Source organism: Lipotes vexillifer, unplaced genomic scaffold (genome assembly GCF_000442215.2).
Source record: "Lipotes vexillifer unplaced genomic scaffold, Lipotes_vexillifer_v1.1 scaffold408, whole genome shotgun sequence".
Classification (NCBI taxonomy): domain Eukaryota; kingdom Metazoa; phylum Chordata; class Mammalia; order Artiodactyla; family Lipotidae; genus Lipotes; species Lipotes vexillifer.
Window position 1 is genome coordinate 214,449 of NW_006787469.1, and position 17,126 is coordinate 231,574.

General features: G+C 38.0%; 1 protein-coding gene and 1 non-coding gene across 2 annotated transcripts in view; one reads left to right on the top strand and one right to left on the bottom strand.

The window, feature by feature from the left end:
- Positions 1 to 17,126, top strand: part of TTBK2 (tau tubulin kinase 2) — a 152,124-nt gene that overhangs the window by 26,220 nt on the left and 108,778 nt on the right. Inside the window, exon 2 of the mRNA XM_007460122.1 lies at positions 16,370 to 16,505. Within this exon, the coding sequence (XP_007460184.1) occupies positions 16,437 to 16,505 (69 nt within the window). The 5' untranslated portion in view covers positions 16,370 to 16,436. The remainder of the gene's footprint in view (positions 1 to 16,369; positions 16,506 to 17,126) is intronic.
- On the bottom strand, positions 9,167 to 9,238 carry TRNAE-UUC (transfer RNA glutamic acid (anticodon UUC)). Its single transcript has one exon. It is a non-coding gene; the product is annotated as a tRNA-Glu (tRNA).

Consider the following 17,126-nt stretch of genomic DNA (forward strand, 5'->3'; position numbering starts at 1 on the left):
AGGTCTTCTGCCCTTTTTTGGATTGGGTTGTTTGTTCTTTTAATATTGAGCTGCATGAGCTGTTTATATATTTTGTCGATTAATCCTTTGTCCGTTGATTCATTTGCAAATATTTTCTCCCGTTCTGAGGGTTGTCTTTTTGTCTTGTTTATGGTTTCCTTTGCTGTGCAAAAGCTTTGAAGTTTCATTACGTCCCATTTGTTTATTTTTGTTTTTATTTCCATTACTCTAGGAGATGGATCAAAAAAGATCTTGCTGTGGCTTATGACAAAGAGTGTTCTTCCTATGTTTTCCTCTTAAGAGTTTTATCGTGTGTGGTCTTACATTTAGGTCTCTAATCCATTTTGAGTTTATTTTTGTGTATGGTGTTAGGGAGTTTTCTAATTTCATTCTTTTACATGTAGCTGTCCAGTTTTCCCAGCACCACTTATTGAAGAGACTGTCTTTTCTCCATTTTATATCCTTGCCTCCTTTGACATAGGTTAGTTGACCATAGGTGCATAGGTTTACCTCTGGGCTTTCTATCCTGTTCCATTGATCTATGTTTCTGTTTTTGTGCCAGTACCATATTGTCTTGATTACTGTAGCTTTATAGTATAGTCTGAAGTCAGGGAGTCTGATTCCTCCAGCTCCGTTTTTTTCCCTCAAGAATGCTTTGGCTATTTGGGGTCTTTTGTGTCTCCATACAAATTTTAAGATTTTTTGTTCCAGTTCCGTTAAAAATGCCATTGGTAATTTGATAGGGTTTGCATTGAATCTGTAGATTGCTTTGGGTAGTATAGTCATTTTCACAATATTGATTCTTCCTGTTGAAGAACATGGTATATCTCTCCATCTGTTGGTATCATCTTTAATTTCTTTCATCAGTGTCTTATAGTTTTCTGCACACAGGTCTTTTGTCTCCCTAGGTAGGTTTATTCCTAGGTATTTTATTCTTTTTGTTGCAGTGATAAAGGAGAGTGCTTCTTTAATTTCCCTTTCAGACTTTTCATCATTAGTGTATAGGAATGCAAGAAATTTCTGTGTATTAATTTTGTATCCTGCAACTTTACCAAATTCATTGATTAGCTCTAGTAGTTTTCTGGTGCCATCTTTAGGATTCTCTATGTATACTATCATGTCATCTGCAAACAGTGACAGTTTTACTTCTTCTTTTCAAATTTGGATTCCTTTTGTTTCTTTTTCTTCTCTGATTACCGAGACGAGGACTTCCAAAACTATGTTGAATAATAGTGGTGAGAGTAGACATCCTTGTCTTGTTCCTGATCTTAGAGGAAATGCTTTCACTTTTTCACCATTGAGAATGATGTTTGCTGTGGGTTTGTCATATATGGCCTTTAGTATGTTGAGGTAGTTTCCCTCTATGCCCACTTTTTGGAGAGTTTTTATCATAAATGGGTGTTGAATTTTGTCAAAAGCTTTTTCTGCATCTATTGAGATGATCATATGGTTTTTATTCTTCAATTTGTTAATATGGTGTATCACATTGATTGTTTGTGTATATTGAAGAATCCTTGCATCCCTTGGATAAATCCCACATGATCATGGTGTATGATCCTTTTAATGTGTTGTTGGATTCTGTTTGCTAGTATTTTGTTGAGGATTTTTGCATCTATATTCATCAGTGGTATTGGTCTGTAATTTTCTTTTTGTGTAGTATCTTTGTCTGGTTTTGCTACCAGGGTGATGGTGGCCTCATAGAATGAGTTTTGGAGTGTTCTTTCCTCTGCAATTTTTAGGAAGAGTTTGAGAAGGATCGGTGTTAGCTCTTCTCTAAATGTTTGATAGAACTCACCTGTGAGGCCATCTGGTCGTGGACATTTTATTTTTATTTATTTTTATTTATTTATTTATTTTTGCGGTTTGCGGGCCTCTCACTGTTGTGGCCTCTCCCGCTGCGGAGCACAGGCTCCGGACACGCAGGCTCAGTGGCCATGGCTCATGGACCCAGCCACTCCGCGGCATGCGGGATCTTCCTGGACTGGGGCACGAACCCGTGTCCCCTGCATTGGCAGGCAGACCCTCAAACACTGCGCCACCAGATCCTGGACTTTTGTTTGTTGGAAGATTTTTAATCACAGTTTCAATTTAATTACTTGTGATTGGTCTGTTCATATTTTCTATTTCTTCCTGGTTCAGTCTTGGAAGGTTATACCTTTCTAAGAATTTGTCCATTTCTTCCAGGTTGTCCATTTTATTGGCATAGAGTTGCTTGTAGTAGTCTCTTAGGATGCTTTGTGTTTCTGCAGTGTCTGTTGTCATTTGTCTCTAGGTAATTTTTGATTTCCTCTTTGATTTATTCAGTGATCTCTTGGTTATTTAGTAACGTACTGTTTAGCCTCCACGTGTTTGTGTTTTTTACGTTTGTTTCCCCCGTAATTCATTTCTAATCTCATAGCGTTGTGGTCAGAAAAGATGCTTGATATGATTTCAATTTTCTTAAATTTACTGAGGCTTGATTTGTGCCCCAAGATGTGATCTATCCTGGAGAATGTTCCGTGCACACTTGAGAAGAAAGTGTAATCTGCTGTTTTTGGGTGGAATGTCCTATAAATATCAATTAAATCTATCTGGTCTGTTGTGTCATTTAAAGCTTCTGTTTCCTTATTTATTTTCATTTTGGATTGTCTGTCCCTTGTGTAAGTGAGGTGTTAAGAGTCCCCCACTATTATTGTGTTACTGTTGATTTCCTTTTTTAGAGCTGTTAGCAGTTGCCTTATGTATTGAAGTGCTCCTATGTTGGGTGCATATATATTTGTAATTGTTATATCTTCTTGGATTGATCTCTTGATCATTATGTAGTGTCCTTCGTTGTCTCTTGTAACATTCTTTATTTTAAAATCTATTTTATCTGATACGAGTATTGCTCCTCCAGCTTTCTTTTGATTTCCATTTGCATGGAATATATTTTTCCATTCCCTCACTTTCAGTTTGTATGTGTCCCTAGGTCTGAATTGGGTCTCTTGTAGACAGCATATATATGGGTCTTGTTTTGGTATCCATTCAGCAAGCCTGTGTCTATTGGTTGGAGCATTTAACCCATTCACATTTAAGGTAATTATTATTATTATTATTTTTTTTTTTAAGATGTTGGGGGTATGAGTTTATTAATTAATTAATTTATTTTTGCTATGTTGGGTCTTCGTTTCTGTGCGAGGGCTTTCTCTAGTTGTAGCAAGCGGGGGCCACTCTTCATCGCGGTGCTCAGGCCTCTCACTATCGCGGCCTCTCTTGCTGCGGAGCACAGGCTCCAGACGCGCAGGCTCAGTAGTTGTGGCTCATGGGCCCAACCGCTCCGCGGCATGTGGGATCCTCCCAGACCAGGGCTCGAACCCGTGTCCCCTGCATTAGCAGGCAGACTCTCAACCACTGCGCCACCAGGGAAGCCCTTAAGGTAATTATTGATATGTATGTTCCTGTGACCATTTTCTTAATTGTTTTGGGTTTGTTTTTGTAGGGCGTTTTCTTCTCTTGTGTTTCCCACTTATAAAAGTTCCTTTAGCATTTGTTGTAGAGCTGGTTTGGTGGTTCTTAATTCTCTTAGCTTTTGCTTGTCTGTAAAGCTTTTGATTTCTCCATTGAATCTGAATGAGATCCTTGCTGGGTAGAGTAATCTTTTTCTTTTTCTTTTTTTTTAACATTTTTTTTGAGTCAGGTAGAGTAATCTTGGTTGTAGGTTCTTCTCTTTCATCACTTTAAGTATATCATGCCACTCCCTTCTGGCTTGTACAGTTTCTGCTGAGAAATCAGCTGTTAACCTTATGGGAGTTCCCTTGTATGTTATTTGTCGTTTTTCCCTTGCTGCTTTCAATAATTTTTCTTTGTCTTTAATTTTTGCCAATTTGATTACTATGTGTCTCGGCATGTTTCTCCTTGGGTTTATCCTGTATGGGACTCGCTGCACTTCCTGGACTTGGGTGGCTCTTTCCTTTCCCATGTTAGGGAAGTTTTCGACTATAATCTCTTCAAATATTTTCTCGGGTCCTTTCTCTCTTCTCCTTCTGGGACCCATATAATGCAAATGTTGTTGCATTTTTTTTTTTTTTTTTTTCCTTGCGTTATGCGGGCCTCTCACTGTTGTGGCCTCTCCCATTTGCGGAGCACAGGCTCCGGACGCGCAGGCTCAGTGGCCATGGCTCACGGGCCCAGCCGCCCCGCGGCATGTGGGATCTTCCCGAAACGGGGCACGAACCCGCGTCTCCTGCATCGGCAGGCGGACTCTCAAGCACTGCGCCACCAGGGAAGCCCTGTTGTTGCATTTAATGTTGTCCCTGAGGTCTCTTAGGCTGTCTTCATTTCTTTTCATTCTCTTTTCTTTATTCTGTTCCACAGCAGTGAATTCCACCATTCTGTCTTCCAGGTCACTTCTCCATTCTTCTGCCTCAGTTATTCTGCTATTGATTTCTTCTAGTGTAGTTTTCATTTCAGTTATTGTATTGTTCATCTCTGTTTGTTTGTTCTTTATTTCTTCCAGGTCTTTGTTAAACATTTCTTGCATCTTCTTTCTCTTTGCCTCCATTGTTTTCCCGAGGTCCTGGATCATCTTCACTATCATTATTCTGAATTCTTTTTCTGGAATGTTGCCTCTCTCCACTTCATGTAGTTGTTTTTCTGGAGTTTTATCTTGTTCCTTCATCTGGTACATAGCCCTCTGCCTTTTCATCTTGTCTGTCTTTCTGTGAATGTGGTTTTTGTTCCACAGGCTGCAGGATTGTAGTTCTTTTTGCTTCTGCTGTCTGCCCTGTGGTGGATGAGGCTATCTAAGAGGCTTGTTCAGGTTTCCTGATGGGAGGGACTGGTGGTCGGTAGAGCTGAGTGTTGCTTGGGTGGGCAGAGCTTAGTAAAACTTTAATCTGCTTGACTGTTGTTGGGTGGGGCTGGGTTCCCTCCCTGTTGGTTGTTTGCCCTGAGGCAACCCAACACTGGAGCCTACCTGGGCTTTTTGGTGGGGCTATTGGCAGACTCTGGGAGGGCTCACGCCAAGGAGTACTTACTAGAACTTTGCTGCCAGTGTTCTTGTCCCTGTGGTGATTCACAACCACCCCCCGCCTCTGCAGGAGACCCCCCAACACTAGCAGGTAGGTCTGGTTTGGTCTCCTGTGGGGTCACTGCTCCTTCCCCTGGGTCCCAGTGCACACACTGCTTTGTGTGTGCCCTCCAAGAGTGGAGTCTCTGTTTCCCCTAGTCCTGTTGAAGTCCTGCAATCAAATCCCACTATCCTTCAAAGTCTGATTCTCTAGGAATTCCTTCTCCCGTTGCCAGACCCCCAGGTTGGGAAGCCTGATGTGGGGCTCAGAACCTTCACTCCAGTGGGTGGACTTCTGTGGTATAAGTGTTTTCCAGTCTGTGAGTCACCCACCCAGCAGTTATGGGATTTTGGTGTGATTGCGCCCCTCCTACCGTCTCATTGTGGCTTCTCCTTCGTCTTTGGATGTGGGGTATCTTTTTGGTTAGTTTCAGTGTTTTCCTGTCGATGATTGTTCAGCAGCTAGTTGTGATTCTGGTACTCTCGCAAGAGGGAGTGAGAGCACGTTCTTCTACTCCGCCATCTTGGTTCCAGTGGTACATCAGGTGTTTTAAATGCATTTTCGGCTTAGATATTTTCAACTTAATGATGGGGTGTAACCCCATCCATCAGAAATCGAGGAAGATTTGTATAGGTACTCCAGCTTTATGTGGTATATCTTTTCCTATTCCTTTGCTTTTTAAATTCATGAATAAGTTTATTTATAATGATATTTATATAATAAAAGCAAAACACATGAAACTCAGAAGTTCTCAAAGAAACTGAAGTATAATAATAATTTAAAAAAAGCAATGTAGACTGACAGGCAAGAATTTAAAGATTTAATAAACAGTTGAATATGAAATAGACATCCTTACTTCTAAATTCTACTTTGTCACTCACACTGAATTATATTTGAACAACGGCTCTCTGTTCAGGAGGTCCTGTACTGGAAATTCTGGAAACTGGTAAATTACTTTTTAATAAGAGTTTAAAGTTAATGATGTATAAAAAGAAACAAAATTGAGTTATTTGTAGTGAGGTGGATGAAACTAGTGTCTGTCATACAGAGTGAAGTAAGTCAGAAAGAGAAAAACAAATACCGCATGCTAGCGCATATATATGGTACCTAAAAAAAAAAAAGGGTTCTGAAGAACCTAGGGGCAGGAAAGGAATAAAGACACAGATGTAGTGAATGGACTTGAGGACACAGGGAGTTGGAAGGGTAAGCTGGGGCGAAGTGAGAGAGTGGCATGGACATATATACACTACCAAATGTAAAATAGATAGGTAGTGGGAAGCAGCCGCATAGCACAGGGAGATAAGGTTGGTGCTCTGTAACCACCTAGAGGGGTGGGATAGGGAGGGTGGGAGAGAGCCGCAAGAAGGAGGAGATATGGGGATATATGTATATGTATAGCTGATTCACTTTGTTATAAAGCAGAAACTAACACACCATTGTAAAGCAATTATACTCCAATAAAAATGTTTTAAAAATATTAAAAAAATAAAGTTAATGATGTATTACCATGTTGTACCTAATGGTGCCTTAATATGAAGTCACATTCAGTATGCTTTGAAGTGAAATAGCTGTAAATTAATCTATTCTGCCAGGCTACAAAAATGTCACCAACATTTTGGTGATGCATGCTCGTGTGTCAGGATTGAAGTGTTTAGGAGGGTAAAGAGAACTGGAGCGGAAGTGAGCATACCTTTGTTTTTAACCTACGTATCCCATTATTTTTGAAGTGAGTTTCTTATAGAAAGCATAACTCATCTTCATAATCTCTCTCTTTTCAGTGGTGTGTTTAGGCCATTTATATTTAAAGTGATTACAGATATATTTGGATTTAGGCCAACCATTTTATTATTTGTTTTATGTTTATGCTCTCTGTTTTTGTTCTCCTGTTTCTCCTTTCTTAGCTTCTTTTGGATTATCTTAACATGTTTTGGTATTCCACTTTATTTCCTGTTTTTTGCTTTTTATTATATCTTTTTTGTATAGTTTTTTAAAGAATTATTTATTTATTTGGCTGTGTTCGGTCTTAGTTGCGGCTGTAGGATCTTCATTGTGGCATGCTGGTTCTTCGTTGTGGCAAGCGGGATCTTTAGTTGGGGCATGTGAGATCTAGTTCCCTGACGAGGGATTGAACCTGGGCACCCTGCATTGGGAGTGCAGAGTCTAAACCAGTGGACCACCAGGGAAGTCCCTGTATAGTTTTTTTTGAATGGATGCTGTAGTGTTTACAATATACCTACTTAATTTTTCGTGGTCTACTAGAATTATTATATCACCACTTCAAGTAGAATGCAAAAGCCTAATAACCATCATATAGGTCTCTTTACCATTCTAGCTTTTTTTTGTAGTTGTCTTATGAGTTATATCTATATACATTGGAAATCCTTTCAGATAGTGTTATAATTTTTGCTCTTAACTTGCAAGCATATTTTGAAAAAGTCAAGAGGAGGTTAGTCTATTATGTTTACCTAGATTTCTGTTGTTCTTCATTCATTCCTGTTATTCCAAGTTTCCCTCTGTTATAATTTCCTTTTTCTCAAAAGAAATTTCTTTGGTAATTTACCATACAGCAGCTCTGCTTACAATACATAATTTTCTTTTCTCTGAGAATGTCCTTATCCCTGAAGGATGTTTTCTCTGGGTACAGAATTCTGGTTGACAGTGCTTTACTTTCAGTACTTTAAAATGTTTTTCTGTTTCTTGCTGACCTCCATGGTTTATAATGAGAAAGTCACAGTCAATTGAATTATTGTCCCCAGTAAATAATGTATCATTTTTCTCTGGCTGTTTTTAAGAGTTTTTCTTTGTGTTTACTTTTCAACAGTTTGGTTATGATGTGTTTGTGAATGGATTCTTTTTGTGCATGTCCTGTTAATTAAGGTTCTTCAGTCGTTTTATGTCTTTTGCAAAACTTGAGACGTTTTAGCCATTATTTTAAAAATATTTTTCCTGCCCTACACTTTTTCCTCTCTTGACATGACTGTGATGAGTTGAATGTTAGAATTTTTGATATTGTCCTGCTGGTCCCTGGGGTCTGTGTTCATTTATAAAATTATTTTCTGTTTTTTAAATTTCTATATATTTATCTTCAAGTTTATTGACTCTTCTGACACTTCCATTCTTCTGTTGACTCTAGTAACATTTAAAATTTTCTGTTATTGTATTTTTCCCTTCTAAAATTGTTATTTATGTCTTCTATATCTTTACTGAGACTTTATCTTTCTGTTCATTTCTAGGACTTTATATATCTTTCTATTTATTCCTTCACTTCTTGGAGCATTTTTATAGTAGCTGCTTTAATGTCTTTGATAAGTCCCAGATCTCTGTCATCTTGGTATTTACATCTGCTGATTTGTCCTTTCACATGTAAGTTGAGATTTTCCTGGTTCTTTGTATATTTGGTAGTTTTGGATTGTGTCCTTGTTATTTAAAAAATTATGAGACTTGAGTCTTATTTAAATTCTGCAGAGAATGTTGATATTTTAAAAATTTGACCACCTAGTTGTGTTGAGGTTGCACATTCTAACTAGCTTTCCAGGTATTTTGTTTTTAATATTAGTTCAGTTTTTAAAGCCTTTGAAATAATACTCAGATCTGTCCCAGATGTATACCAGTGGTGGTAAGTCTGGCACCTGGACAGTGAGTCTAAGCCTTAGTTCAGTTCTCAAAGTTAGTGGTATGCTGTTTAATGTCATATCTTTTAGTGATGCTAAATGTGATCTGTAAGTGTAAGTATTACCGGTTTCATTCATTCATTATTAAGTTCTAAATCAACCAACCTTTCACCTAAGAGTTTTGGCAGCCATTCATAACCACTGCCTACATTATTTCATTAGGTGTTGCAGAATGGTGAATTTTTAATTCTGTGACTATCAACTATTTGGTTTCTTTGAAATACAGTTAATACTACAGGAAAGGCAGGGTAAATGCTTGACTTATTTTCCTTTTATTTATATTCAGAATAATGAATTAGTACACTAGCAATTGTTTGTAGTGTCTACTAAATTGTTTTTGAATATCATTATGAATTTATGGGTTATTATATATTTCATGTGTTTCAGTTATTGCAATCATTATTCTTTTAATTTCCTTATTTATTTATTTTTAATTTTGTCCATGACTCATGGCTTGCCAGATCTCAGTTCCCCGACCAGGGATTGAACCTGGGCCACGGCAGTGAAAGTGCCGAATCCTAGCCACTAGACCACCTGGGAACTCCCTCATTATTCTTTAGATGTCAATTTTCTCACTTCAAACCATTGTGAGCGACCACACACTCAGCTCCTGTGTCCTTTTGACTTGACTCCATTATCTTGAACAAAGTTGGATTCACCATGAGGATAATGAAGCTTAAACTTCAGGGTTCTTTATTTCCATTGGCTTCTTTCAAAGCTTTGGGAGCAAAGTTTTAGTAATTGGTCATATGTAAAATTTGCAAAAGTAAGATTTTTAGATAGGGGCCTCACTTAATATAAATTCCAGGCCCCATAAATCCTGGATCTGTCCCAAGTCTTTGGTATATTCCCTGCTTTCAAGCACAGCAAGATTCTAGGCTCATGTTTTATATTTCCTGCCCCAGTTTTAGAAATAGCCATTTTTCCAAGGAGCTTTTGTCCTTCTTTTGAGGGAAATGGTATTTGGAACTTTCAGTTTGGATGCTAGAGATGCTTAATCTATTGGGCTGCATTGCTTCTAGGACTTCTCGATGGTTAGACTTGTGAAATACGTGTTTAAATAAAGATCATATTTTTTTCATGTTTTCTTCAATGTCAGATTTCAGGATTTTTACTTGACCTCTTTGACTTTTTTTTTTTTTTTTTTTTTTTTCCCTTGCGTTATACGGGCCTCTCACTGTTGTGGCCTCTCCCATTTGCGGAGCACAGGCTCCGGACGCGCAGGCTCAGTGGCCACGGCTCACGGGCCCAGCCGCTCCGCGGCCCGTGGGCTCTTCCGGAAACTGGGCACGACCCCGCGTCTCCTGCATCGGCAGGCGGACTCTCAAGCACTGCGCCACCAGGGAAGCCCCTCTTTGACTTTTATATTTGTATCTCTTTATACTGAAAATGTTGACTCTTAGTGACTTAATATAATCACTTATTTGCTGTGTCTTGCAGTATACATATAATAGTTTTTAAATAACAGAATTGATATTATTTCTAATGACAAAACTACTAAATGCAGTTTTAAGATTTCTTTGTTGTTCTTTTATTCCTTAAGCTATATCCCACTAGGGGTATACAATCAAAATACTGCATTTTAAAGCCACTTGAATTATTTTCTGTGTGATAATGTCACATACTTGGTATGCAGTGGGTTCTTGGTTTCAGTTTGTTTTAGATTTTTAGAGATTGTACTCCTTTCATTTTTAGTTTTTTTTTTTTAAATTTATTTTGTCTTTTAATTGCCTTGAAGGAAGAGGTCACCACTCAGTGTCAACAAAACGCTAAATTTATTGATCTCCATTCAGGGGAGAGTTGTGAAGCTTAGAGTTCAGGGATTGGTGAAGTGGGAGTGTTTAGGAAGTGGTTGAATTTTTTTTTTTTTTTGTGGTACGCGGGCCTCTCACTGTTGTGGCCTCTCCCGTTGCGGAGCACAGGCTCCGGACGCGCAGGCTCAGCGGCCATGGCTCACGGGCCCAGCCGCTCCGCGGCATGTGGGATCTTCCCAGACCGGGGCACGAACCCGTGTCCCCTGCATCGGCAGGCGGACTCTCAACCGCTGCGCCACCAGGGAAGCCCCAGTGGTTGAATTTTTGATAAACAGATGTGGCTATGGACTGTGGCTGTTACTGACTGGTTGACTTTCTGAAGTGTGGTCGCTAATATGAAGCTGTCATTGATAGACTGGGATGAGTTTGAAGCTAGTTCTGATGATTACTTTGTTGCTGTGGTCCTTTCTTGAATTTGGAGTATAGGAGGTTTTTTGTTTGTTTGTTTTTGTTTTTGTTTTTTGCGGTACGCGGGCCTGTCACTGTTGTGGCCTCTTCCCGTTGCGGAGCACAGGCTCCGGATGCGCAGGCTCAGCGGCCATGGCTCACGGGCCTAGCCGCTCCGCGGCATGTGGGATCTTCCCGGACCGGGGCACGAACCCGTGTACCCTGCATTGACAGGCGGACTCTCAACCACTGCGCCACCAGGGAAGCCCTAGGAGTTTTTTTTCTTGTATGTAAAACAATGATTTTTGTTCCAAAATGAAAACTATATCACAAGATATATTCTTAGAAGTCTGACTTTTATCCTTATCCCCTCCATCCTGTTTTCTCTTTTCTTTTGGGCAAAGGTTGGCAAGCAATAGTCTGCAGGCCAAATTTGGCCACCCATCTCTTTTTGTAAGTAAATTTTTGTTGGAACACATACTCTTTTGTTTATGTATTATCTATGTCTTCTTTTATTTTAAAATGGCAGAGCTGAGTAGCCATGACAGAGATTATATAGCTTATAAAGACTGAAATATTTATTATTTGGCCCTTTATTAAAAAAAATTTATTGATCTCTGCTATTGTTTTCATCACTTTTTGGCTTTTCCTTCCTTTTTTAAAATAACAAAAGCAAATATGTTAATATACTTAACATTTACCTTCCTTTTACAGAAAAGTAGTATACTTTAAACACGTCACTGCATCTTATTTTTTTTCACTTAACAATATATCCTGAAAATCACTCTGTATCAATATACCTCTAATTCCTGGACTAGTACTCCGTTACATAAGTGAATCATTTTACGTTCAACCAATCCCCTATTGAGTGACTGTTAGTTTTTTCCCTAGCCTTTTGTAATTATAAATAATGTTATAGTGAAAAGGCTTGTGAAGAAGTCATTTCACATGTTTTTGCCATTGTACCTTTGGAATAGGTTCCTTGAAGTGGAATTGCTGGATTAGAGTTTAAATATAAATTATTTTATTATGCTGAATATTACCGTATTCTCCTCCATGGGGCCCATACTTTTTTTTTTTTACTGTGATGAACACATAACATAAAGTTTACCATCTTAATCATTTTTAAATATACAGTCAGTAGTGTTAAGTATATTCACATTGTTTCAAAACAGGTTTCTAGAACTTTTTCATCTTGCAAAACTAAAATTCTATACCAATTGAAAAACAATGCCCCCTTCCCCCTCCCCCCTCCTGCCTCTAGTAACCACCATTCTTCTTTCTGTTTCCATGATTTTGACTGCTCTGGATATCTCATATAAATAGAATCATAAAGAGTATTTGTCCTTTTGTGACTGGCTTTATCACTCAGCCAGGTTCATTCATGTTGTAGCATGTGACGGGATTTCCTTTTTAAAGGCTGAATAATATTCCATTGTGTGTATATTCCACATTTTCTTTATCCGTTCAACTGCAGATGGACGTATGGGCTGCTTCCACCTTTTGGCTATTGTGAAGAATGCTGCTGTGGGCTTGAGTGTACAAATATATTTGTCTGAGTTCTTGCTTTCAATTTTTGAGGATATATACCCAGAAGTAGAATTGCTGAATCATATGGGAATTGATTGTTTAATTTTTTTAGCAACTGCCATACTGTTTTTCATAGTGACTGCATCATTTTATATCCCCATGCACAGTGTACATACAAGAGGTCCAGTTTCTCCACATCCTTGTCAGCACTCATTATTTTCTTCTTTTAATAGTAGCCATCCTAGTGGGTATGAGGTGATTTTTCATATGGTTTTGATTTGTCATTCTCTAGATATTGAGCATTTTTTTCATGTGCTTTTTGGCTATTTGTATATCTTCTTTGGAGGACTGTTTATTCAGGCCATTTGCCCATTTTTTAATTGAATTATTTGATTTTTGTTTTGTTGAATTATTCTTTATCTATTCTGGGTAATAACCACATATCAGATATATAGTTTGCAATTATTTCCCCCAATTTCATAGGTTGTCTTTTAGCATATAAAATTTTAAAAATTTTGACTGAGTCCAATTTATCTATTTTCTTTAGTTTGCTGTGCTTTAGGTGTCATACCTAAGAAATCATTGCTTAATCCAAGGTCAGTAAAAATTTATGGCTGTGATTTCTTTTAAGACTTTTATAGTTTTAGCTTTTACATTTAGGTCTTTGATCCATTTTGAGTTAATTTTTGTGTATGATGTTAGGTAGGGGTATAAATTCGTTCTTTTGCATGTGGATATTTACTTGTCCCAGCCCCATTTGTTAAAACAAACTCTAGATCTTTTTAATCTATGCATCTCTTGTTTTTTACTTTTAATACAGAATATTGCAGTTATGCCCAGAAACAGTATAATGGATTTACATATACCCATCATACAAAAATTATAAAAATTCTGTCATTCTTACCTCATTTGATCTTCTACCCCCAAAACAATAACTCTTTTTCCCCTTAGAGTGCTTTAAGGCAAATCTAAGACCTTTTATCACTTTGTACATTAGTAGTGTATGTATCTCTTACAGAGAAAGACTTTATAAACATAACTACACTACTATTATTATACCCTACAAAATTACCAATTATTCCTTACCCAGTACTTGCTTAATTTTATCTGATTGCTAGTTGCTTCCTTAGGTTGATACATATCTTGTTTCTTATAATGTGCAGTGTAAAGCTTTTTTATTTTACATGCCATTTGTCTTGGGTCATTTTGTCATTTATGTGGGTCATTTTGTTCTTTAGGATTTCCATAATCATAGATTTAGCTCATTGTATCTTCATGTTGTCATTTAACATGTACCTCGATCCCCCTTATTTTTGTAAACATATAATTAAATCTAGAAGCTTGATTAGATTTAGAGGTGTTTTGTTTGTTTTAAGGCAAGAGACTTCATAGGTGATACTGAGAAAATTTTGTTGCATCTGTCAGGAAGCACTTCATGTTTCATTGTTCTACCTTTTAGTGATGTTAACATTGATCATTGAGTTCAACTTGATCCTTCCATATTAAAGTTCTCCATCCACTTTTTACTTTATAGTTTTAGCAGCTATTGATGGTCATTGCCTAGATTCATTATTTAACCAGAGATTGGAAAATGGTGATTTTCTAATTCTATAATTTCTTCTGCACTTATTAGCTGTGACTGTTCTCTAAGGAAAAAGTTGCCTTCATCATCTCTTTGGTTTCCCCAAAATACTGTTCATATCAGAAAGGCAGGATAAATGCTTGATTCTTTCTATTTATTTGACAATTTTCAGAATAATGAGTTGTGCCTTAGCAACCTCCAAAATTCTTTTTTCTTTTTTGAGTGTCATTATGAACTCATGAGTGTTTTTTTAAAAAATTAATTTATTTTTTATAAATTTATTTTTATTTATTTATTTTTGGCTGCATTGGGTCTTCATTGCTGTGCGTGGGCTTTCTCTAGTTGCGGTGAGCGGGGGCTACTCTTCATTGCAGTGTGTGGGCTTCTCAGTGCAGTGGACTCTCTTGTTGTGGAGCACGGGCTCTCTTGTTGCGGAGCACAGGCTCTAGGTGCACAGGCTTCAGTAGTTGTGGCACGCGGGCTCAGTAGTTGTGGCTTGTGGGCTCTAGAGCACAGGCTCAGTAGTTGTGGTGCATGGGCTTAGTTGCTCCATGGCATGTGGGATCTTCCCGGGCCAGGGCTTAAACCCGTGTCCCCTTCATTGGCAGGTGGATTCTTAACCACTGACCACCAGGGAAGTCCGTTTATGTTTTTGATGTTTTTCAATCACTGCAGTCACCATTCTTATATATCTGCTCAAATTGTTTTATCTTTGGCGAATGAGAATTCTTTCACTTGTCTCTGATTTCCTTTTGGTTTGTTAGTAGTAGTACTGTTAACATTTTTGCTTTCTGATTTGACAAGATGCCCCAAGTTCATTGTGCATAATTTCCTGTGCCAGACCAGGAATAAGCCATTTCTTCAAGGAGCTCTTATTTCTTTTAGTGGCATATGATGTTTAGACTTCACAATCTGGAGGCAGGGGTTCTCATTGCTACTGGGTTATCATTGCTTTTAAGCCTTTTCAGGCCGATCCTCATGCCAAATTTTCTATCATAATTTGATTGTCTGATACTTGTTACGTAGTTGATTCCTAGGGGCATTTCTTGGGAACAGTATTCTTTGAGTTCTGTGTGTTCATAACTGTTTCCTTTAGCCTTGAAGGTTACTTTGGCTTGATAGAACACGCTTGGCTCACATTTCCCTAGATACTTAAATATGCAGTAAGCTGTTTGTGCCAATGTCTGTTCCCAGTCTGATTTTTTTCCCCTTATGTATAATCTGGACTTTCTGCACATATGTCCGATGAAATTTTTTTCCCTTTAAAATTCAGTAGCTTTACTAGACTGTGTTTTGGCGTTAACCTTCTTCTGAGTTGTTTTCCTAGATATGTAGTATACCATTTCAACCTGCAGATTTAGTCCTTTTTTAATTTCCAGAAATTATTTTCTTGAATTATAGTGGCTAATATTTGTTCCATCTCATAGCTTTGGGGTTTTTATTGGCGGCCTTTTATAATATGTATTTTATATTTACTTCGTCTTTTATCACTTTTAATTTCTAAATTTCTTTTTAATTTTTTTCATTTTCCCTTTATTTTTTCTCCCTTAATTTTATGTTGTTTTCGCTCATGTCTCTTCTACTTGAATCTTCATTTCTTTTCCTTTAATTTCTTTTCCTTTTCTGAATTTGCTCAGATTTCTTTTTATGTCTTTCTGTTGCCTAGCTCTCTCATTTATAAGCTTTTCTAATTATGATTTATGTTCTTTTAAAGCTTCTTTTTCTTTCCTTTAGTTTGTTCTGTAATTAGGTTACAGCATTATCTCCTTTAGGCCATATTTTTCTGCAGTATCTTCATTTTCTACAGGTATGTTGTTCATGTTGTTATCCTTTTTTTCTTACAATATCATTGTATTGGGTTTGATCAACAGACCTTTTCTGTGGCTCATGTTTATTTCCTATGCATTTTAAATGCATTTTATAACATTAAAATTATATTAGCTCTGGTGATGTTAAGCTCTAAGTTGCAACCTATTAAACTGTAAGCTGTTGTAAATTAGGTATGATTTTTTTTTTTTCTTAGCAGTGTGTTGGACTAAGGATAGTAGTCTGGGTCAACTGCCATTGACACCATGCTTGTCCTGAGGTCTAGCAATCTCAGTTATTGTAAATTATATTTGTGTTATAATATAATGCTTCTTTAATGTGTGGCTATTTCACTTGGCATCTGTAATGGAAAGATAAGTACTTTTTTTTTTACATGTACTAAACAGATTTTAGAACTGAGTTTGTGGGGGTTTTCCCCTCTTTCCAGGAAAGCAACCTAATTAATGTATAGGATTAGTAGTGTTACTTGGTGCTGAAATATTTGTGTTAATTAGTTAGTCCTGATATGCTGCTGTGTTTCTTTTGTTTCAGGTTAAATGGAAACCACCCTTGGGAGCTGGATGCCTGTGTAGCCATTCTGTCACATCAGTGAATTGCAATGAGTGGAGGAGGAGAGCAGCCGGATATCCTCAGTGTTGGAATCCTGGTCAAAGAAAGATGGAAAGTAGTGAGTATACATCAGGGAGAGAGAGGGGTGGGGGGGGGGAGGGGCTGCGTACATATGAGGGGGTAACTTTTGGTATTTTGATAAAACCTTTTCATTAGGAAATAATACATATATTGCTTATATGCCTAAAGCAGTTATTTTTGGTTCTTTTCCTATGATTAGGTTCTGTTTATGCCCTAATTCTTATTCTTGCTACTTATAAGAGTAAATTTTCCTAAACTCTGATAGCTACTATTTTTTTAAAAATTTATTTATTCATTTATTTATTTTTGTCTGTGTTGGGTCTTTGTTGCCGCAGGAGGGCTTTCTCTAGTTGCGGTGAGTGGGAGCTACTCTTCGTTGCGCTGCACGGGCTTCTCATTGCGGTGGCTTGTCTTGTTGCACGGCATGGGCTCTAGGTGCACAGGCTTCAGTAGTTGTGGCACACGGGCTCAGTAGACGTGGCTCGCAGGCTCTAGAGTGCCGGCTCAGTAGTTGTGGCGCATGGGCTTAGTTGCTCCGCAGCATGTGGGATCTTCCCGGACCAGGGGTCAAACCCGTGTCCCCTGCACTGGCAGGTGGATTCTTAAACACTGCACCACCAGGGAAGTCCTCTGATAGCTACTATTGAGTAAGGTAAAT